Source organism: Nanorana parkeri, unplaced genomic scaffold (assembly GCF_000935625.1).
Source record: "Nanorana parkeri isolate BGI_ZX_2015 unplaced genomic scaffold, ASM93562v1 scaffold468, whole genome shotgun sequence".
Lineage (NCBI taxonomy): Eukaryota > Metazoa > Chordata > Amphibia > Anura > Dicroglossidae > Nanorana > Nanorana parkeri.
In genome coordinates, this window is record NW_017306736.1 from 550,112 (window position 1) to 573,382 (window position 23,271).

The following is a 23,271-nucleotide window of genomic DNA, read 5'->3' on the forward strand; positions in this document are numbered from 1 at the left end:
TGGATATTACAATTTGAAATAGCCAATAGGAATCTAGATATGCATTCCTATGCTGTTTTTTTATTCTTTGAGTGACGACCGCCGGCGGCTCCGATGTCAGAAAAAAGAAACCAGAGCAGGGAAAGGTTTACTCTGCTCGATCGAGCAGAGTAAACCTTTCCGGCAGAAAGTGTTTCTCTCCCGGGTGGCCGGCAACCGCTTTCTAACGGTAGCAAAATTACGGCGATGAAGGAGCAACAAAATAATTTTAGTTAGGGGTCGCCACAACTTGGGCATTGTTATCAAAGGGTCGCGGCACCAGAAAGGTTGAGAACCGCTGCTCTATACAATATGATTAGGTCCTTCACAACTGGCCCAATGCTACCCACATGCCTATAGGGGCTGGGAAGGAGTGTATAGTTTTGTGTAAGTTCTGACAAATCAATCACAAGTTTACACAGGGCTATCTTTCCCCCATTCCACTGGCTAAATGGAAGAGCAGGAGAAGGAAAGGCAAATTCATAATTCTAGGAGTGGGGTGGTTAAATGGCCCTTAGGTGTACCTGAGAACAATAAAAAGCATACAAATATATCATGCAGAATTTGCACAAATATGATTTATATGTGTTTAACCCCTTCATGACTATGCTTTTTTTCAGTTTTGGCTCATTAATGACTGAAGCACTTTTTTTACATTTTGACAGCATTTTTACGGCATTGATATACGCACCCACGCATATTATATATATTTTTTTTTTTCAGAAGACAGATAGGGGTATATATTTATATCACATGTGTGCTTAACGCCTCACTTAGTACAAATAAAATATTTTTAAAAAGAAGAAAAAATGTAAAGAAAACGCTTTTCCTGCAGTTTATTTTTTATAAAAATAGCATAGCTAAAAAATTGCATTAAAATAAATTCATTTATTTGTCCTTTATTTGGAAACGCCTCACATGCCTGTAGGATTTCATCAATTATTCTGTACTTTTCAGCCTAAAACTGAAAGCTAATATTTGATTTTTTTTCCTCTAAAAGCCAATAGTGGTCACCAGGTGAGACAGGTGGCATACAAATGTCACTAAATGTCAGGTGCAGATTTTAATTGTGAGGGGCTAATTTATGTAATAATAATAGTATATGTATATATAATATATATATATATATTTTTTTTTTTACTTTAATCTAGCTGTCAGTTATTGCCTTGACAGGGAGAGAAGGGGGACATGACAAGCCAGTGTTCGTCAATTATATCAAGCAGTCATTGTAAATGGAAGTCACTATGACTGCTTAATAATTGAAATACATTTTTGGTTATTATAAGGCTGCTCCAAACTCAGGGACAGCCAATAATAACCTTAGTGACACTGAGCCAGACATGCACTGCAACATGTCAGGTTCAGATGTCACTAAAAAGACTTCAGATCGTTGTGCTAGTTGCCACAAAGATCAGAAGCCTGAAGCAGGCAGCTTTCGGCTTTTGCTGAATGCTTTTATGCTGAACCACTCAGCAAAATGCAGGTACACAGCCATTGGGATTTGCGTACGGCTGCCTAACAGTAATGGGAAGTGCAGTTTACACCACACTCCTTTCACTGTCACACACCCAATCAATAAAAGCGATGGGGTGTCTGAAACTGCTTAAAACATTTAATTAATGGATGCCTCGTTAGTGAGGCATCCATTAATGAACAGTAACTACTGATCTCAGCAGTTACTGGCATTCCAGAGCCCTAAATAGCCGCGCACGTACAGTGTACAGTTATTTGGGTACTTAGTGATTTGGTATTTAACTCCTTAGCGACGGGAGAAGTACACTGTACGTCCCCGACACTACTTTAATCTTCATGAAACCGGAGACAGAATTTGCATTAATAAAGCTTAAATTCAGGCTAAACAAACAGTCTAAATGCAAAATGCATGTATATTCTTACTGAATCTCAGTTTCCTGTGTATTTTTCCAAATATTTGCTGTAATCTATCAAAAAACTCCAGTGCAAGCGTTTCCTGCAAAAAAAAAAAAAAGAAGACCAGTCGCTGCTGCTCTCTCTTTGTGCAGGATGGCGGGTCTTGTAGTTTTCTGCAGGTAGACTGTTGTGGTAGGACCTACAGAGTCTCAGCCACAACTCTGCTCCCTGCACAAGCTATTTACAACAGTGTCCTGCTCTCAAAAGAGTTTCCTCACACAAAATAACTTTTTACTATTGTTGTATATCACTCAACTAAACAAACAAACAAACAAACATTCAATTGCATATACAAAAACCTGCTTAGGAGTTATACACAGCAACTTGATTCCAGTTGTCCATTTTCAAGTTATATGTAGAAGGTGTTTAGCGTTCACCAGCTCCGACGTGTGTGTAATACATAATATAAAGTCAGGAATTTATTTTTGTTCTGCTACTTTCTTTAATGCATTTTGCAGGGACTTCTTCATGAAAGTCTGGTTACAGTTCAGTGCACTAGTTAAAGGTCCAAGATGAGATAACTGAATCTGAAACAAGAAATATATTATCATTAATGTATATCACCGGTATGTAATTCTAGATCTTAGTTGTAGTACTAGAGAGAGTTAAGTCCTATTTAAACAGCAGCACATTTAAAAGCTTCTGAAAATGTGTCTGTGTTAAAGGTAGATTCCAGTTCTAAGCAACTTTAGCTGTGTACATCAGAATTATGTTGGCTATGCATGTTGCAATGTTTAGGCAATTTTAAAGTTTTTAATTGCAGCAAATGCCACCGTACAGAACAAGTACACCTGCCACCAATAGTATGGATTAAAAATTCCACAGACTGTAAATCACAATGGAAGGAGGAAGCCATGTTTTATGGTTTATGTTTTGTGTTACCATTGTATGGTCAGTAGAGTAGAGCCTGGGCATGGTGCCAACCCAGTTTGTTCAAAACTATTACTGTCACCCCTTCCTCCTGGCCAAATCAGTTGTGGAGAGTTGCAGCTATGTGTCTCAATGGGGCGAGGAATGCCCCCACCGCAACTGGGCCAGGAAGTGGCAGTCACAGTTGTGAGAGGGATGGGGCGAACTCGGGCAAACTCAAGCGAACTGGATTCACATCAACCATATAGGCTCATCTCCGACTGTCGGCATCACAGTGATCTACCATGCTAATATGTAATCAGGAAATTAGCAATGAAAAATCAACGAAATGAAGAACTAAAAAAAAAAAAGCTACTGTATTTGCGTCTGTATACTTGAAATCATATTAGGGAGACATTTTTGTATTTCTTTATATAATTTAATTATTGGTTGTACTATACTGGTTCACACTGAAATAGACTAATTACATATACTATGGGAAAACCCCCTAGTTTCTCCCCTTATGACTGCTGGGTTTAATATTCCTTTATTAATGAGGTTGATATTTCATGACCTTTAGTTACTGACTTATAATACTTTGAAAAAGTGCAGTTTAAAAACGCACTTAGCTCATTTCATAAATTCAGGCAAAGCAACCATATTTGCTAATCAACCTTCTTCTTTCCTTCTGTCATTTGACTGCATAATATAAATTTGCTTGCAGGAGGCGATATAGAAGTTTTTAATGACTTCAAACCTATGAGTAGTTCTAACAAAGAAAGCATCCTTGGAACCTCGGTAGAAATGCACGCTCCTGGCTCACAGCCTCCCTACAACAGTACATCAAAATCTGTTTGTATCACAATATACTTAACAATAAGATAGAATTCCAGGCAAATGCACAGTTGTAATACATGTACGGTATGTTTACTGGTTTTCTTGCCAAAAGATTTGTACTTTTGCCCACGCAGTCTTGTGATAACTTCCCCTCTGCTATTAAAATCACTTGGTTATTCTATTGTTTAGCATTACTTTTTTCTGAGTCTACTTTACTGCTTTTTGGGTAAGCTCGTTGCACAAAAAATAGAAGTGAGGATTCAGATTCATAGTCCAGTGAGAAGGCTGGGGGTTGGGGGCATAGGAAGCTGAACCAGGAAGATTAATTGCTTAACCCTTTCGCTGCCAAGGACGTACGTCGTACGGAGCTACAATGGAAAAAGGTTATGAACCCTTGCAGTGGGGCTACCCACGCACTGGAGTAGGCTCTCAGTACCGGTCCAAGAAAAAGCCGGCTCTAATGATCAGGTGAGCATATTTTTATTTTTTTTACCACTCACACACAAATGAGCAGTTAACCCTTGCAGTGTGTGGGGTAGCCACACTGCAAAGGTTAATAACAAATTTTCCCCCAGAGTTCTTCTTTCATCAAGGATTATTTGTGTCACTGGTTGTCTGTGCAGCACAGAAAATGTGTGTAAATCACAAGAATTGCTGTAGAAAATTACAAATCCTGTTTAAGGTAAAATAGTAAACATATACCCACAAAGTTTATTTGGGCTCTGGCAGACCACACTTGAGATACAGTACTCTAAACAGCCCCCTGATATTTCCCTTTTATATATAGAAAAAGAAATTGAGGACACAAAGTCCTCAATCTCTTTTTCTGCAGCCTCTGTTCTAAATGAATGGAAAGTACAGAGGCTTCCCATTCATTCAGAAAATATTTACTATTAACCAGTTTCTGAATGGGGAGAAGCCTCTGTACAGAGTGCTACTTCCCATTCAGAAACTCATAAATGTACAGGAAGTGATGTAAAGCATGTCACTTCAGGATGGCCGAGCGATGAGGAGAGAGAGAGCTGCCGGCTGTCAGATCCTGGCCGAGCGGCTCTCACTCTCTCTCTTCACCGCTCGGCCATCCTAAAGTGACAGCTCCCTCCTCCGCACCCTCTGTTGGCTTGAGCGATTCACTTCTCGGATTCCCGCTGCCTGTGCCCATACAGGCGGGGGAGAGCAGCGGGGATCCAGAGGAGAAGCTGCAGGCTGTGCCGCCCCACTTCTCCCCCCGCCTCAGTCGCCTCGCCCTAGCTACGGCCCTCCCCCACAACCAGGAAGTTCGGGGAATGACGAGTATCTTCTTGGCTGCGGCGGAGGAGACAAGCAGCCCCAGGTAGGTGTTGGGAGGTGGGGGGTCATAGAAAGGTCCTGGGTGTTTTTTACTTCAGTGCAAAGAATGCATTAAGGTGAAATACACCATGCCTTTAATACTACTTTAAAAGGAAGGAGGGTCACATAATGTTTGTTGCCCACCACATACGCTTGACTTTATTTATGCACCTATTTATAAGCATTTGTACATAAACTAATCCATTTATATACCTCAAGTCTGTATATTAATTTCATTGTTATTAGTTACACTTAGATCATAAAATTATACTTTAAACACATACCAGGTTAGGCTTGCTGTTCAGGAGGACCAACAACAATTTGGAAAAGGTAACAGACTTTGAAAACTTCTCAGCAGCTTGACACAGATAGTTTAATAATGGGTCAAATTCTGACTGACAGAATTTATCCTGAAAGAAAAAATGATATATTGACCGCAGTTCACTGAGAAAAAAAAAAAATTAATATTTTGTGTCACAAAAAACTGGTAAGTTCTACAGTATTTTTGATTGCTTAACTTAAATACATTTTCAGAATTTCTCAGACAAGGGTTCTAAGTAGCATACGACTTTATATAATTGGCTTTTGTTAATTGAATCACTTAAAATGTTACATAAAAAGAAGCAGTGTTTGATTTTTTGGTGAAGGAACATCAATGTTCCAGCAGTAATCAGCCAGCACACTAAGGTCACCAATTTAAAGGGACACTAAAGCCTATGCCCCCCCCGCCTCTCCTAATGCTCGTGTAAAGAAGGAAGAAGATCCCTTCATCGCTGGTGCCGCTGCCCTATTCTCCAGTGTCTCCTTCTTACAGGGTTCCACGGAGACACCCTGTGTGTGCGTCCCAACGTGCGTCCATTGCCTAGCAATGTCTGACACTGTAAGACACTCCTCCTCGCCCCTCCTGTAACCTCAACTGTGCATGCGCCTTTGCTCCCCTTACACACACTGATCTACCCAGAAGTTTGGGAAAGCTGGGCTCTGTGGCTGGGACCGAGTGGCAGACAGGAGGTGAGTATTGCAATTGCTTGCCTACGCTATTTTATTCACATATTTTGGGGCATGCTACACTGCTTACTAGCAGTGAATTAAGTTAAAAAACACATATGGGTTTAGTACCACTTTAACAGAATAATGCAGATGGGATTACCATAAAACTAAGCTTGATAGAAAAACAGCACTTTATTTAATTTTTTTATTTAATATTAAAAGGAGAACTATGGGGTCAGGGCTTTTCCCCATAGTTCTCCTAAGGGTCACGGGAGGACACAAACTAGCGTCCTCCCATTACACGAAGCTCAGTATACCGCGAGTTACAGCTCGCGGTATACTGAGACGCCGCAGCCGGGGCGGATCCCGACAATACCCGCCTATCCAGAGGCAGAGCCAACTGTGCCCGCCCCCTCCCCCATCCGTTTGGGCAGTCAGCGCTGGAGGATCGGACAGGGGAGGGGGGGAATCCCTGCAGGGAACCGTGAGTGACAGTAACGGCTCTCTGCAGGGATAGATCGAGAAGTGAGCGAGCGACGGTATGTGTTCACTCACTTCCTGATCTACTGAGCCGACCTGTGACAGTTTCATTGTCACAGGTCGGCTCAGATTATGAGGCTGAATGAAAATCACTCGCCTCATAATTCTCCTTTAACAAAGTCTGCTTTAAACGTTCATTATAATCCATGTAACAAAATTGTTGTTGACCTGTGCCTCAGACATGGCCAGTGGTGCAACAATCAGGCCTACTACTAATCTGGCAATACTAAAGCTGAAAATAAACAGTTAGATTATTTTTTTTGTTCCGATATGGGGCTGATTGAAAAAAGTCTAACAGATTTCTCTATCCATGCTAAACAGCATGAATGGAGGAATCTCCCACTGCAGCCCTGCCATCTGTCAAAATATTTGAACAGTGGCTGCATCTGGATGCAGTGGCTGTTCAGCCTACAATTTTGAATCAAAGGATGTCAGGTGGGAGCCGGCAGATAGGACCACCCACTAAGCAAATTTTGGACAGTTCATTAGAAACTGGCTGAAATTCGCTCCATGTGTACCCAGCTTTATTTTAGACATCCTGCAGTGGTACAATAAATTATGTAAAAATGTCAACCATTTAATTTTTAATGAGTAATGGTATTGTAGTGGGTAATATTTTATATATTTTTCTTACCTTTTTATCAATCAGCAAGTGCAGAATAGCAATAGCAACTTCAGTGCATGATATATCAAGGATTGGACTGAAAAGAAACCAGACAAATAGGCGTAACCACCATTAAACGTGTAAACATAAAGAAAATATAATAGTCAATAGCCAACGTTTCACTCATACAATAAGGTAACAACAGATTTGGCATTTAATTGTCATTGTAATCCGAGGTTGTTTCTTAACAAACAATTAAAGCAGGCATGCGATAACTGAACTGAAGCTTCACAGGAGTTTTGTAGCCTTCCTTCATAGATAAGGAGAGGGTAGTTATGACTCAAACACCATTAAATGTAATAGGACATAATAGCCAAATCCTTGCCACAGTCTCAAAACATTCAGTGCACCAACTTATTTTTACCAAATTGTGCTTTGCCTGGATTTTCTAATGCCTGCTTGCAGTAAACATTTTCAAATATTGTAAGCATTCTGAATCACCAGGATGTGAGACAAGATATGTTAAACTTATTCTTTACCTAAAACACAGATGCAGCTGATGTGGTTGAAGACATTCAGAAACCATTCGGCAAAGAAAATCAGCATGCACGGTGCCTAAACAAAGAAAATCCAAAAGCAATAGCAGTAAACTGATCCGTCAGCCCAACACAATAACAAACTGTTGCATTTGGAGGAAAGGCACTGAAGATCCAAAAATATGTAAATTTTAAACCAGTGACAATGAAGAAAGTAATACAAGTTCTAAAAATAACACACAGTAAACAAATCAATTCACTTTGACTACCTGGTTCTGCTTGAACCAATATGGGGCCAATAAGACTGCTGCAGGCAGAATGGGCATACTTGTTGCAAAACGTAGAAAGTGCTGCGGTGAGAGTACGAGATGCCGGTGAAGTGAGTAAGAGCACCTATGGGAAACAAAGCTCAAAATTAGTAACTGATTGTAGTATTTGAACTAATAGAAAATGGCCTCAATCATTTTATTTGAATATTTGGCTGCATCAGACAAATTATACATTTGGTAGATATTGTCAACTAAGGCCAACAACCCCTGTATGGAACAATTTTAAAGCAGACTTTGCAAGGTCTGATTAAAATGTCAGGGCCCCTTCCCCTCCTTGAAAAGCTGTATGAAGTGATAGCAAAGGCTGAAAGAGACGCACAGAACTGAGCTGCAAAAGAGAAAAAAAGGCATACTTTGTGTAAAAATTATCTCTATTCTTGGAGTCCATTGAGGGACACTGGAATTCAGAGACTGTTGAGTTATACTGCCATGTACCAGAGGACTGGACACTAGCAAAAAACAATTGTAGGCTACTCTAGTAAAACCCCCTCCTACTCCCAACATGCCTCAGTTTTATGAGAAAGCAGAAACAAGAGCAAAATTATAGACACAGAGAGGAGGGACCTGTGTCCCTCAGAGTTTAAGAAATAGATTTTATGATAAGTACAAAAATCAAGTCCATTGAGGGGTGTCCAACTGAGGGATGGGCAATAGGAACAAAACACTAAACAGGCCCACATAAAAAAAAAAAAAAGATCCGTCTGAAGGACCTTATGCCCAAAGCTGGCATCAGAAGAGGCCTGAACATCCGAACATCCACCTGGTATAACTTAGAGAATGTGTGAAAAGAAGACTTGGATGATGGTCTGTCAGAGCCACCGGGAGATGGTGGAAGGAGAAGCAGGTTCCCGATTACAGGGACCGTCCGGAATCATAAAGAGAGTCAGTCTTTTCAATAGACTTACCGCCTGCACTACATCTAGACAATGGAGGGAGATCTCCTTCTAATGGACTTTAGCTGGACAGAGGGGCTTAACAATGTCCTAACTCAGATGAAAGGCCAAAACTAACTTTTGGAAGCAAACGCAGGGATCTGATGCTTGATGGTGCTATGGGCCAAATTCTGGTCCATGCTATTTTGCAAAAAGCTCAGGATTCATCCCATGGAAAAATACCTGGGATAAAAGTTTCTTACGTAGCACCGAGCAAAGTTTGCCTTCCATGTGCAGTGGCAGACTTGCAGGGAAGACTTCCTAGTTTTTAGCATCATGGGAATCACTGATTCAGAGATGCCTCTGTCCCTTACAACCTGTTAAAGTCAGCAACTGAGAAGCAGGATAGTAAACTGGTCCTAGGGACAAAAGATCCAGACAATCTGAAAGAGATGACGAAGTACCTGCCGGGAGTCTGATCAGGTCATAGTACCACATCTGATGAAAAAACAAAAACAAGGGGCACCTTCCCTAGTGTAGATATATTTTTATTATACAAATGGCAAAAAGTGGAATATTACTCACAAAAGAGTAGATAACATTGAGCCTTCAAAATCAAAGGTTGATCCTCAGTCTTAGCAAAAAACAAGATACAACATGTGAGAGCTGCACAAATGGTGGTTCCTATGTGACAGCACAGTATGCCTGGGTTAATGCGCTTCCAGAGCCACGCCCCCTTCCTCAGAACCTATGCAGAGCCCAGTGCCCAAGGTCATATTCCAAGCTCCCCCAATGGGAGTATGCCAGCTCCAAAGAGTCCTCCTCATATTCGCTGACAGAGACTCTCAAGGAAAATGAGATGGGAGATCTCTAACAACCGGTTCACACTGTAGTTCAATGCTGCAGGCATGAGATCTAAATACTACTATAATGAACAAATGCCTTCTGATGGCCTTAGCCCAGCGAGCTAGGGTTTGGAAAATGAAGGTCACAGCCAAGACAGGTTGCAGTGCAGGCCTCCCAACTGGTGGAGGTCCTTAAACACAAGTGCATGCTCCACGGGGATAATTAAAGCTTTGCTAAGATGAGATCTTTTTGAATCCACAGAGGGGGCAATACAACTTTGAACAAAGTCCTCCTCAGTCGGGTACAGAGCTGATAGTTGTTTGAGGGGTAAACAGATTCTCAGGGTTCCTTCAGTCTCCATAGATGATGACTAGAAATAACGAGTACGTACTGCATCAATAAGATGTTCTCTTTATGTTTGGGATTAATGATTAATTAATTCTAGACCATTAGTTTTCAGGCACCTCAAGGTACACACTGCAGGCAATACCTAAATGTAAGTGGAACGCGACCTGGAGGCACCCAGGACAGTGTTCCCTATGTGTCTCGAATCCAACATAACGGGGATGAGTCACTGTAGGCGGGTAGCATAGATGAACCAAGGACTCAAAGGCAGTCAGGGGCAGCAAGAGGAAAGTGCTTTCTCAATGCTACATTTGGGAGGGGAAAAAAAAAGTGAAAAGCGTGTGACACCTCACCCAGTGGATGACTTCATCACTCAATCTCTCCAGGCATGGCCATTGTAACAGGAAAAGCACTGACACTTCAATGCAGTGTTTGAACTTTCACTATATTCTTAATGGCAACATCACTATGATGGCAGCCTCACTGGCTAATTATGCAGGAAATAGGAGCTGGGCAAACAAGCTTTTCAGAAATGATTGGGCTTTGCCGTGCAGAAAGGCCTGAAATTCAGCAGTGACAGGATGGTTAGAGAGGCTATGAGGTGCATGCACTGCATACCCGCAGTAGTTTGCCTCCCTTTCCCTCTGTGACAGTCTCTACAAATATTTCCAAATCAGTGGTGGTCTATCAACTAAACACAAGGAACCTCAACTGCAGCTTCTGACATCCCCAGGAAGCTGCATATAATATTTAGCATACTTAATGGCACAAGGAATTGTCTGACACACGGCTGAGGATGGTCTGAGACTAGTGACATGCAAAAGGTGTAGTTAAAAGCTGGATATATGCTGTTACAAACTGTTAGAGATATGGTATACAAGGCTTCTAGGGATCATGGTAATTACTGCCCAATTAGCTTCTGCTACTGGCTGTGGCCCAAGGGCTGGAAGGTGGGCACCAGGGATCTTCAATTATCCCGCTCCTGGCACCATTGCAATGTCTACATTTTCCAGTTAGATACATTTTGTGCAATACATATGAAACTGCATAGATTTTAGCCAGTAAACAGACACTGACAAAGAAAGACATGTGATTAAAAAATACTCAATACTCATAGTAATTTTAAAGAGGTCTGACAGAAAAAAAACAGTGCTTGGTCTGGAAATGCATGGCTTACCCTATCCAAGAAGAGACTTTTGGCTAATGACTTGGCATGGGCATAACTAATGTCCGGGGATAACGAATCAATGTGAACGCAGAGCTGAAACAGGCACTTCAGGGAGAGCTGTGCAATGCCAGCACTAGAGAAGAGAGTTTCCAGCTGTAAAGAGAAACAGGATAACAAATGATAACAGGTCATGTCAAGCAGGAAAAGCAACACTACAGAACCCACAGAAAACAAACAATAATCAGATTTTTTCGTTATGCAGTAAATGCACAAACACCATTTGAGAGAACATAGCACAGAAAGGTTGCATGCAGTCATGGTTGCTGTAGTTCTATGAGCTCCTGCAGTTTAATCACTTTGAGTGACCAAAGATGTAACTTATTACCAAGACATTTTACATACCTGTAATGGGCTACACAAATCAAATATTTTATTTATCTCTGTTAGAAATTCGTGGTCCAGCGACTGAAAATTAAGAAAACACAACTGTAAGTTCACTGGCAAAAATCTTACCAGCTCTTTTCACAACAGGCAAACTACCTCTGTCATTACCTCAGACTCCATGTTAAAGTAAAGGAACTGCTTGAGTTTAGGGGCACGAGCCTGAAAAAGATGACAGGCGTAATAAGGAAACTATCAGAAAAATGCATATATATTAGAGAAAAAAATATATATGTATATACAGTTGGGCAAAAAAGTATTTAGTCAGCCACCAATTGTGCAAGTTCTCCAACTTAAAAAGATTAGAGAAGCCTGTAATTGGTATCATAAGTAGACCTCAACTATGAGAGACAAAATGAGAAAAAAAATCCAGACAAATCACATTGGCTGATTTGGAACAAATTTATTTGCAAATTATGGTGGAAAATAAGTATTTGGTCAATATCAAAAGGTCATCTCAATACTTTGTTATATATCCTTTGTTGGCAATGACAGAGGTCAAACGTGTCCTGTACGTCTTCACAAGGTTGGCACACACTGTTGCTGGTATGTTGGCCCATTCCTCCATACAGATCTCCTCTAGAGCAGTGATGTTTTGGGGCTGTCGCTGGGCAACACGGACTTTCAACTCCCTCCAAAGGTTTTCTATGGGGTTGAGATCTGGAGACTGGCTAGGCCACTCCAGGACCTTGAAATGCTTCTTACGAAGCCACTCCTTCGTTGCCCGGGCGGTATGTTTGGGATCATTGTCATGTTGAAAGACCCAGCCACGTTTCATCTTCAATGCCCTTGCTGATGGAAAGTGGGAGAACTTGCACAATTGGTGGCTGACTAAATACTTTTTTGCCCCACTGTATATGTACACATAACATAGAACTTTTTCCCATAGTAACTATTATATTTGTATTTTAGGGCCTCTTCAAAGAGCTGAATGAATGGACAGCCTAGGCCAGCCTCTCTACCAGTGTGCTGTGGCACCCTGGGGTTCCTTGAAATTTTCAAATAGTGCCCGGCCTCTCCATGGTGCCGACAGGCTGGCCACCAGCACCATGGAAACCAATTATAATAATCTGAGCAGGGATCTACTCAGAAAAGAATGGACGTTCACCTCCAATAGGGCCTGGTCCACCTCCTGCTCTCTGCCATGCTGTTGCAGCTGTTACTCATAAGGTGATGGTAAGATTCTAATGTGAAGGGGGTCTAAGGACTATGATGTGGAAGGGGGTTCTAATGTGAAACAGGGGCTCCTGATGTAAGGGGAACTTCTAATTGAAGTTGGCTTCGGATCGTGAAAGGTGGAATTCTGGTATGAAAGAGGGGGGACAGCTCTGATGTGAATGGTGCTACTGATGTGAAGGGGGAATCCCACTTTTTTTTGTTTGTGCGTGGGACCCCCGTTAATATCTACACCAGACAATAGGGATGCACCGATACTGACACTAGTATCAGTGCTGATAACGAGTATTTTGGCGAGTATGCATACTCGCCCAAATGCTCCAATACCTTCCCCGATACCGGAATGTCCGGTCAAAGGAAGATTTCCTCTGAGCGGCAGTGCCGTAGGCGAACATGGAGCCAGCTCCCCGAGCGATCAGGAAGCTGGCTGGCCAAACAGCTGGCTTGATGCTGATTGGCCGAGAAGCCGGCTTCCCGGCCATCAGGAAGCTGGGAGGCGAGTCATTACTCGTCAACCTGGCTTCCTGGCCAATCAGATTGCCCGGGAAGCCGTCTCCGTGCCAGCAAAAGCACCGGTATCGACGAGTACCGAAAGCAAAGCATTGGTACTTTTATGGGTAAATAACATGCATAAAATACATTAAGCCTATAAATAATGTTATGGGAAGATTGTTGTTGAAATGGGTGTCTGTAGACAGGGTCTCTCCAAGCGTGTGGACCTTTACCTCAATAGATGCAGGCAAAACTGGTATCTCTTCTGTGGCCTCTGTATTTGCTTCTGTCAGGGAGCTCAGTGGTAGCGAGTCAATAAACAATTCTTTAGTGCCATCATTTACATGGTATCTTTCTTTGTCTTCTATCAGTATTCTGCTATCAAAGTCTATAGTCTGCTCATCTTCCATGGGGACACAGGGATTTTTATACCAGCCTACTTTCATGTGTCCAATGGGTGACTGATTTAGCTGCTTGCAGAGTGTATGCAGACTTTCTGCCACCTCAGGACTTTGGACAAGACTCTTAATGCCACTACTTGTCAGGAAATGTTGCCTCATGTAGAGTAACCAAGCATCTGAGAAGTCTTTTTCCACACTGATGGCCTGCAACCAAAGTTGGATGGCTGGAGCTGGCAGCCGGGAATATATAAGATCCAGGAGCCTGAACAAGTTCCTTTGTGTTTGCAGTGGAAGTAGGGCAAGTTTTGGTTTTCTGAGAAGAAAAAAAAATACAATGGAGAGAAGTAGATTTGCGACAGCTGTAAAAAAAAAAATGATACCAAGATCACAACTGCTGCAGCAGCCATGATCTTAGTATAACTTCTTCAGGTTGCCGCCATTTATATACGGTACGTATTTCGGCCTTGAAACAATTAAAGAGTGTGGGATTGTACACAAAATATTAAGAATAATAAGAATATTACTCACAGGGTCATTTCCCCAGTTGATCCATCCACTGTGGGCACTTTCATGCACAAATCCTCCATTATACTTATCCAGGGGAAAGGTCCGGGAAAACATTGCAGAACCCTATGAGCTGCCAAAAATCCATTTTGTTCACTGCCCAGAGCCTGCAGTAAGAGAATGGCAGCCCTCTCCGGGAGAGCGGTTCCTGCCATTAAAGTCTATAAACAATGTGAAATGCATCAACAAAAAACAAGTCATATAACATGATACCATTTCCATAAAAACACTCAGCATATTTGCTCATAATTATAGCATGCCCTCCTTTTAGGATGAACTCCAGACACAAAAACTTGAAATATATTTCTGATTAGCCACAAAGGATATAAATCCACTTTATGTGTAGCAAATGCCTTTGCAAATTTAGATATCACTTTGTAAAAGTAGCAGTGACATCATTGCGCTGCATAGCTTGTGCAGAGAGTACAGCTGTGGGAGAGATCCAGGAGCCCCCCTTAACCCTGACTACAGGATGCCTGCAGAAAACTACAGGAGGGGCGGATACAAGACCAGTCACCCTGCATAAGGAGAGAGAGCACAGGTGACTGATCCTTATTACAGGAAGCTTCTGCACAGAGGTAAAGTTTCACACTAGGTCACTGCAAAGATCAGGATGAAAAATACAGAGACCACTTATGAACAGTGGCGTCACGAGGGAGGTGCGGCCCACACCCGTGTGACACCATTGGAGGGGTGAAACCAAAATGAGTGACAGTCATTTTGGTGTCACCCCCTCTGAAAAGTCAGGCACTCGGCCATGGACCGTGAGCCCAACAGTTGCAGGACAGAGGAGGGGACCCAGTGGCATACCTTATCCTGACGGGTGAACGTCCCCTCCTCTCTCTGCCGGCGTCCATCACCGTGGCCGTCGGCAGGTATCACAAAGATGGCAGCGCATGCGTGGTAATGTCACGCGCATGACGCCGCGGCGGGCTGTCACCCAATATCCGCTCCGGGTGACAACCGGCCTCGGGACGCCCCTGCGTATGAATACACATGACTCTTGTATTTGAACACTATCTGTTTATCCCAAAGTCCCTCCACTATGGAACGATAAACTACTTTTGTGTACAGGAATCACTGGTTTGATCATATATGTTTTACCTTTGACTGTACGACTGTGAAGAAAGCTACATAAAGGGCACTTTGTAAGAATTTCTGGCATTAGTCACACAAAGAATTCTTACATACAATTAACTTTTTACAGGTCACATTTGCAGACTGAATGGTGCTTGGAGGGTAGTGGGCAACCTACATTCACCCTCATGCCCTTCCTCATAATACCAGTCAGTACAAATTAGGATCTGCAGCCTGCGCCTCAATGTCCATTGAAGCATCTACTGACCATCCTGTTTGCTAGGGTTAGAGGTGAAAGTTTTCTTTGTAGCTTTAAAGAACTTCAGTATGCACATCATTTTATATATTTAGGTCCCCCTCAGTCAGTGGAAGCAAACTACTGTAACAATTTATGATATAAGTGCTTACTTTTCGTGCAATCCTCGTTTTTAGCTGTCAGTGACATCACCATCCTCCTAGTACAGATCAGTCCTTCCTGCAGCCAGAAGGAGGATCCGTGAAATAAGTGCACATGAAAGCCTCACATACTGAGCAGACTACATCTCCCAGAAGGCATTATGAAATAGAGGAAGTTGGAGGAGTATAGTCAGAGTGGAGGGGGAGATGGGCAGAGCTAACAAAGGTATCTGTATTATATGTACACACCCATTGACCCATCCACAGACTCCTGTCACCACCCTCAGGGTCCGTTCATAGTTGCCATTTAACAAAAACAGCGTGTTGAGTGGACTGCTCCTGCCGTGTCGTATTGCAACTGCCACCGTTTTTTTAGATTAACTTTATTTAGAGCGTGCAATGTGGACACTCAATTCATGTCAGGTGCACACATAAAAAGAATACAATTTACATTGTATATTTATGTATATAATGTACATTCTATATGATGAATATATATGAATGTATATAATTCACATTCTATTTTAAATTAATTTATAATAAATTTATGTTAAGCATGCACTACTTTTTTCCCCACTGCAACGCACGTTATTGCATTAGCACACAGCACTGTGTTGCAGTGCATGGCAGGCAAGAGTTGCATTGGGGTACCATGCAAATAAATAATGCTAATGCGCATAGCGCTGTGCTATATATAGTGCAGCAATCTGTGTGACAGTCCGTTGGAGCTAAGGGACAATGCATAGGACTTACTGACTCTTCTTAGAACTATGGGAACGCAGCTCCCAGCACAGTCACTCAGTCTGATGTGCTGTCACACAGTTACAAGGAGAGTCATTTAGTCCCATGTGTTGTTATAACAGCTGGCTGAGTGACTCTCTTTTGAACTGTGAGATAATGCAATGGAACTGAGTGACTGTCCTTGAAACTGTGTGACAACGCATGGGACTGAGAGACTCATTGGAACTGCATGACAATGCATGGGACTGAGCGACTCTGCGATCTGTGTGACAATGCATGGGACTGAGTGGCTGAGCAAGGAGCTGTGTGACAATGCATGGGACTGAGTGGCTGAGCAAGGAGCTGTGTGACAACTCATGGGACTGAGTGGCTGAGCAAGGAGCTGTGTGAGGATGCATGGGACTGAGTGATTTCACTGGGCGATGCATGACAACATATGGGACTGAGTGACTCTTCTTGGAATTGCTTGACAATGCATAGGACAGAGTTATTCCACTGGAAGATGCATACCACCACAAATGGCTCCCCTTTGAACTACGTGACAACACACTGGACTGAGTGATTCTCCTTGGAACTGCGTGACAACACATGGGACTGAGTGACTCTCCTTGGAATTATGTGACAACACATGGGACTGAGTGACTCTCCTTGGAATTATGTGACAACAATGGGACTGAGTGACTCTCCTTGGAATTATATGACAACAATGGGACTGAGTGACTCTCCTTGGAATTATGTGACAATGCATGGGACTGAGTCACTCTTTGGAACTGCGTGACAATGCATGGCACTGAGTAAACTCCTTGGAACTGCATGAGACTGAGGGACTTTCCTTTGAACTGCGTATCCTGCCGCACTCCTTACCAGACAACCGCTAGGAAGGTGGGTGCTGAAGTGATCGCGGATGGTGCTGAATGGATCAAAGATGAAACGAAATGTCACCAGCACACTGTAGGAATGTATCCAAAAGCACATGTTTATTTACGCATATTGTCACACACTGTATAAAGCACAACGTTTTGGGGCCACGCAGGGTTCCCTTCATCAGGCTCAGTATATATACCGAAATGCTGTGCTTTACATGTGAAAATATGCATCGATAAAGAAGACGTGCTTTTGGATACATTCCTGCGGTGTGTTGCTGAAGTTTGGTTTCTCCTTCAGTCACATGCATTGTCATGCAGTTCCTAGGAGAGTCACTCAGCCCCATGCGCTGTCACAGTTCCTAGGAGAGTAACTCAGTCCCGTGCATGGTCACAGTTCCAAGGAGACTCACTTCCATGCGTGGTCACGCAGCTCCCAGATCACTCAGTCCCCCTTGTTGTCATGCAGCTGGCTGAGTGACTCTTTTGAACTGCATTAACAATGCATGGGACTGAGTGACTGTTCTGGGTGCTGTGTGACAATTCATGGGACAGAATGACTCATTTGAGCTGCATGACAACACATGGGATGGAGTGGCTTCGCTGGGTGCAGCATTCACACAGTTCCAAGGAGAGTCACTCAGTCATCATGCATCTCCCAGCAGAGTCACTCAGTCATCATGCATCTCCCAGCAGAGTCACTCAGTCATCATGCATCTCCCACCAGTCACTCAGTCCCATGTGTTGTCATGCAGTTCCAAGGTGAGTCACTCAGTCCCATGCATTGTCAAGCAGCACCCAGAACACTCAGTCCCATTGCGTTGTTACGCCGCTGGCTAACAATACTTTGAGCTACATGACAATGCTGGGGACTGAGTAGGCAGAGCCTGATGGGGAATTCTGAGAACCAAGTTTTTCATCAGGTCTGCTCTTCTGCTAATTGACAGAAGCCAGTGGGCCTGCGCTATTGGAAATAACCCACTGTCTGGAATTGCCCTTTAAGATCCATGGGAGTATAACCAACCTCCCTGGATATGGCTGCGAAATGAAAATCACCCGTGGATTGAACAGAAGGCTAGAGCAAATGGCAAAGAGCCAAGGAAAGTTTCCAAAGAGATACAAGCTGATCTCCAAGATAAACCAGTGTCTAACTGCACCATGCATTACTGTGAGAGACCATCTCTGATGAGCTCATGGGTATCTGCTCTGAACAGCCTGATCCAAGCACTGATAGCTGCCATTCAAGCACACATTTTGCTATGACAAGCAGACAGCAGGAAAGATGGAACCTTCTGCAGCTACAGCAATATTTCTCTCACCCACTGAAAGCCCATGCTACACAAAATCCAAGATGCTGTAGGCACCTTTATGGGAGCCCCACAAGGCGCCATGTATGAAACTACAATACCAAGCAACTGTTCTCCCAAAGATACCATTGGGCCAGTTAGATCTCCCAGGCTCTACCTGCTGGTCTGCCTGACATACTGTAAGTTACACCAGAACTTAGCGTTACCGAGATAAATACCCACAAAAGGCTGACTTTGACTTGTTTGTCACAATAGTTGAAACTGCTTCATATACGCCCAAACAGTGCTTACAGCACGAAAGCTACCCAAACAGCATAGGTGTACTGATTGGAAACCACATAAATATGGTCGAGGATTCCTGCATACTATAAACAGGTACCATGTAATCTATATGCCCCACCTCACAGCTTAAAAACACCAGATCAAAGACCTGGAGAACAGAATCTGAACAAAGAGAATCAGAGTCCATGGCATGCCAAGAGCAACCCCACTGGCTCACCTTAGAGAAACTATCCTGGGCATTTTTAGGTAGCTACTGAAGGGGACTACCACTGAGGATTTTGCGCTAGACAAAGTTCATTCAGCCTTGGCCACCAGCCGAATGACACCACAGGACATCCTATGCACACGACATGGCAGAAATGCTGAATACATTTATTCAAGCCTTCCTACATAAATTCCCAGCTCTATTAATGAGCAAGAGAAGGCCCATACTAAAACACTCGCTAGCAGAAACCACACTGTTGGGCAACCTAGACTGTAGATGGGGATAACCCTCTCCATCCAATCATATGAGGTCCAAGCTCTGCTCAAATAGCTGTGCATTGAGCCTTTCCTGTAAGATTGCTTTATTGCTTTGGCAATGACCACACAGAGATCTCTCATATCAGGGCCCCAAAAGCAGCATCTGGCTCAGGTATCAACGAACGGGCTCATGCACACCTTTCAGCCTCATTCACCAAGAATCAAAAAACACAAAGTGTACTGTGCTCCATCATGTTAACTAGGAGTGCACCGATATGTTTTTTGGATTTTTTTTTTGGGGGGGGGTACTCGCCAATACAGAGTACCGCACCTTGTGCCCCGATTATCCGGAAGAAGGGGGCAGATCATGACCCGTGGACTGGCTTCCTGATTGCCTGTGAAACCGGTTTCACTTGCCAAGGCTGCCTGACCAATCAGGACGCCAGGTGGCAAGTCATGGCCCACCTCCCTGAATGGCTAGGAAGCCTGATTCACTTGATTCTAGGCAGCCTGGCTTTCTGACCAATTAGAAAACCAGGACGCCAGAAAACCAGAAGTCATAACATGCTGCCAGCTTCCGGATTGGTTAGGAAGCCAGGATGCCTAGGAACAAGTGAAACCGGCTACCTATCAGGATACCGGGAGGTGGGTCATTACATGTTGCCCAGCTTCCCGATTGGAAAGTAAGCCAGTTCCATCGGCACTGACGGTCAGAGGGAGATCTACCTCTGACTGGGAAGTTCAGGTATCGGAGCATTTGGGAGAGTAAGAGCACCAATACATCCGTCATTTTAACTTCAGCCCACTGAGTGTGCAACAGAACCAACGTACCCAGCACTTCTGCAGGACTGGATGCAAGCTGTCAAAATGAGATTAGCACATCTGGATATAAAGGAGAGATCACACTGGTGTAGGGCCAATAGACTCTTCCTACTTGCCTTACTCGCAGTCTCTGCCAGTTAAGGAAGTGCCTTAAAATGCCCCCCCCCCCATTAACTACCTTACCAAAAATGTATCTAAAGGTGGCCATACACTTTACAACCATCGCAAGACCTCAGTCTTGCGATGGTTGTAAAGTAATTTTAAAAAAAACATACGATCTGCCCATCTTGGACAGGCAGATCGTGCTTGCGATGACCGCAATGCTGAACAGGCAGTGTGCACACCGGCCCATTCCGCATTTGTCTCCCGAGCATCATTCAAACCAGCTGAAAATCGTAAGATAATCGGCTGGTTTTCTAAGCATGCTCCTTAGACAAAAGACGTGCGACCGTACAGTAGAAACGGTCACACGTCTTCATTCACACTGCACGATCGCAGGATTTCCCTCGATTCTCATACGAGAATCGTGCAGTGTATGGGCACCTTAATTTGTGTATCACTTGGCTGTAGATCCTCAAATCATCTCTGAATTGGTGCCAACACTGTTCTTCCTTCTGGAGGGGTGAATACCTTTGTTCCCAATGGACTCCCTGTATGTTGTAAAGTAGCCACCTCTCCAAGCTCACTCCTGTGATGAACTACAATCTCATTTAGTTTACGAATTTGTATTGGAATTGTAGTCACAGGAGTGAGCTTGGAGCGGTGGCCACACAGTGTCAGCACCACTTCAGAGAGGATTTGAGGATCTACCGAGATACAGAAATAAGATAAAATTAGGTATGGTACTTGAATGTATTTTTAGGATTGAACACCTAAGTTTGGAGTCACTTTAATACCCAGAGGGGGGTCCCCATCCAGTGCAACAGGGATTTCCCAGCCAGCTTAGTCATGGCCATACTATAACCCAGGGAACATGGAGATTTTAGATCTACAGCCCTCTTCCAATTTACATCAAATATTGGAGAGGGGCATGAGTGCAAAGGCTTACATTGGACAGTTCAAGGATCTCTGAGCTGAAGGACTGCCCCGGTTCCCCATACAGTCCAAGACATTAAGTGTCTGCCCTATAAAATTCACCATTGCACATCCACAATAGGGGCTGTGAACTGCACATGCCACACTGCATATCACCTTAGAAATTCCCTGTTTTACCCCTTCATAGGAGGCTTCTCCCTAGTTATAGTTGGGATTGCACCACGTTTTGTCTGGACTTTCAAAACAGTGCTAATTTGCTACCCAGTTTATTCGCTCAGTTATGGGAAGTTGCATCTACATCTTTGGTTAATATATGGTATTTAACCCTTTCGCTGGAGCCGCTCCAGGCCAGGACCTGTGACTCCATGGATCCCTGCTGCTGTTCCCCGCTTGTAGGGGCTGTGGCAACGGGGATAAAAAAAAAAAATCTCCAGGGTTGGAATTGAGGATTTGGTGTCCTCAATTTCAAAAGGGAAATGCCAGGGATCTGTTTAGACCCCAGAGATTTCACCGTAGCCCCCCCAACAGTAAAATAAATAAAAAAAAAAGTGTAAAAAAATTAAAGCACAACCTCTCCCTCCCCCCACATAACACATATTGTGGTGCACACCATGCACATGTGCTGCAGTGCGTTGTTAGAACGCATCGCAGTGCGTGATTATTTTTTTTCTTAAAAAAAAAAAACCCCATTAAATTAACTGTGGCAGCGCATGGCAAAGCTTTGTGACTCATTGCCATGCATTGCGATACTTTGTGTTGCAATTAAATATACACCTGTATCATTTTATCACAACACAAAGACCAAAACAATTTTTTTACACAAGTCGATTTAGTTTTGCATACCTTCATTTTTTTACCTTTTCGCAAAAAGGCGCAATTACAAATTTGCTAAATATATTTATTTATTAACTCAATACAGTTTCTCTTTTAGATTTAGTCAGAAAATATTTTTTTTGTGCACGGATACTGATTTTGGTGTGTTTAACAATTGAATTGTGTATTTTTATCGGTTTAATATTACTTTGAGTAACATTTGCGCAATCATCACAGGGCCTACAAATTTAGTTTTACCATCTTTTTATTCTACCGGGCCTGCGCTTTCAGAAAATATATGGTTTGGGGGGGTCTTTTACAAACGCTAGCAACCCAGCAGTTGAAAATCAAATGGGAAAAAAAAAAAAAATTTGCAAAAAAAAAATGCAAAAATGGCTTGGCCAGCTGATTTGAAAAATGTTCGAGGGCTTGGCAGCGAAAGGGTTAAAAATATATAATAAAAAAAAAAAACCTGGAAGACACCAAACTTCAGATCCATCCATCCGTTGGTGAGGATGAGACCGCAATAATGTGTAGCACTCAAATAAGTTATTCAGGGTGAATCCTGTGGGGCACAGCATATCCAGCCCAGACAAATTAAAATGTAACCATCCCACCTTTCTGATGCAATACTTGAATTCTAATTGTAGTCACATCCCTTGTCCCACACACTGACACCCCTGCAAATGGATCCATACCGCATGTCCTTTCACAAGCTTAAGACAGGAATATACTAGGCCCTTCAGTACCAGTACAGAAACATTACATTTATGGAGATCCACCCTTCCGCCACATTCCACAACTTTCCCTGCAAATCCTTTTGGGACATCACTACAAACCTCAACTTCATACACCCTTCACTTTTAATTAAAAAGGGGTGGGATGCAGTTTATAAAAACCATATGAACCAACAGATAATCTGGCAGGAGAGAAAAAAAACCCACAGACTTAAGCAAAAATACAAATCTTTATTCCATATACTCCAATGTTTTTTTTAACAAATTTAAAATTTCAAGCAAGAAAAACCTACAAACATTTCCCTTTTTCCAGTTGGTCTTCAGATGCCTGCTATTAAAGAAATGCACTGCAAGGATTAAAACCACTGGCAAGAGGGCAAGATTAATATTAAAGTCACAACATGAATATTGTATAGAATTTTAACATTTTACAAAAGATTTTTTTTATTTATTATTTATTTATATTTTTT

At 42.8% G+C, this 23,271-nt stretch overlaps 1 protein-coding gene across 1 annotated transcript; it reads right to left on the reverse strand.

The window, feature by feature from the left end:
• Positions 1-2,328: 2,328 nt before the first annotated feature.
• Positions 2,329-13,984, reverse strand: FANCE (Fanconi anemia complementation group E; the record flags this gene model as incomplete). Its single annotated transcript, XM_018560595.1, has 9 exons — positions 2,329-2,474; positions 5,247-5,372; positions 7,127-7,193; positions 7,636-7,711; positions 7,902-8,025; positions 11,202-11,345; positions 11,595-11,657; positions 11,745-11,795; positions 13,535-13,984. Coding segments are annotated over 9 exons (1,209 nt in total), but the record flags the coding sequence as incomplete, so codon positions are not given.
• Positions 13,985-23,271: the final 9,287 nt, after the last annotated feature.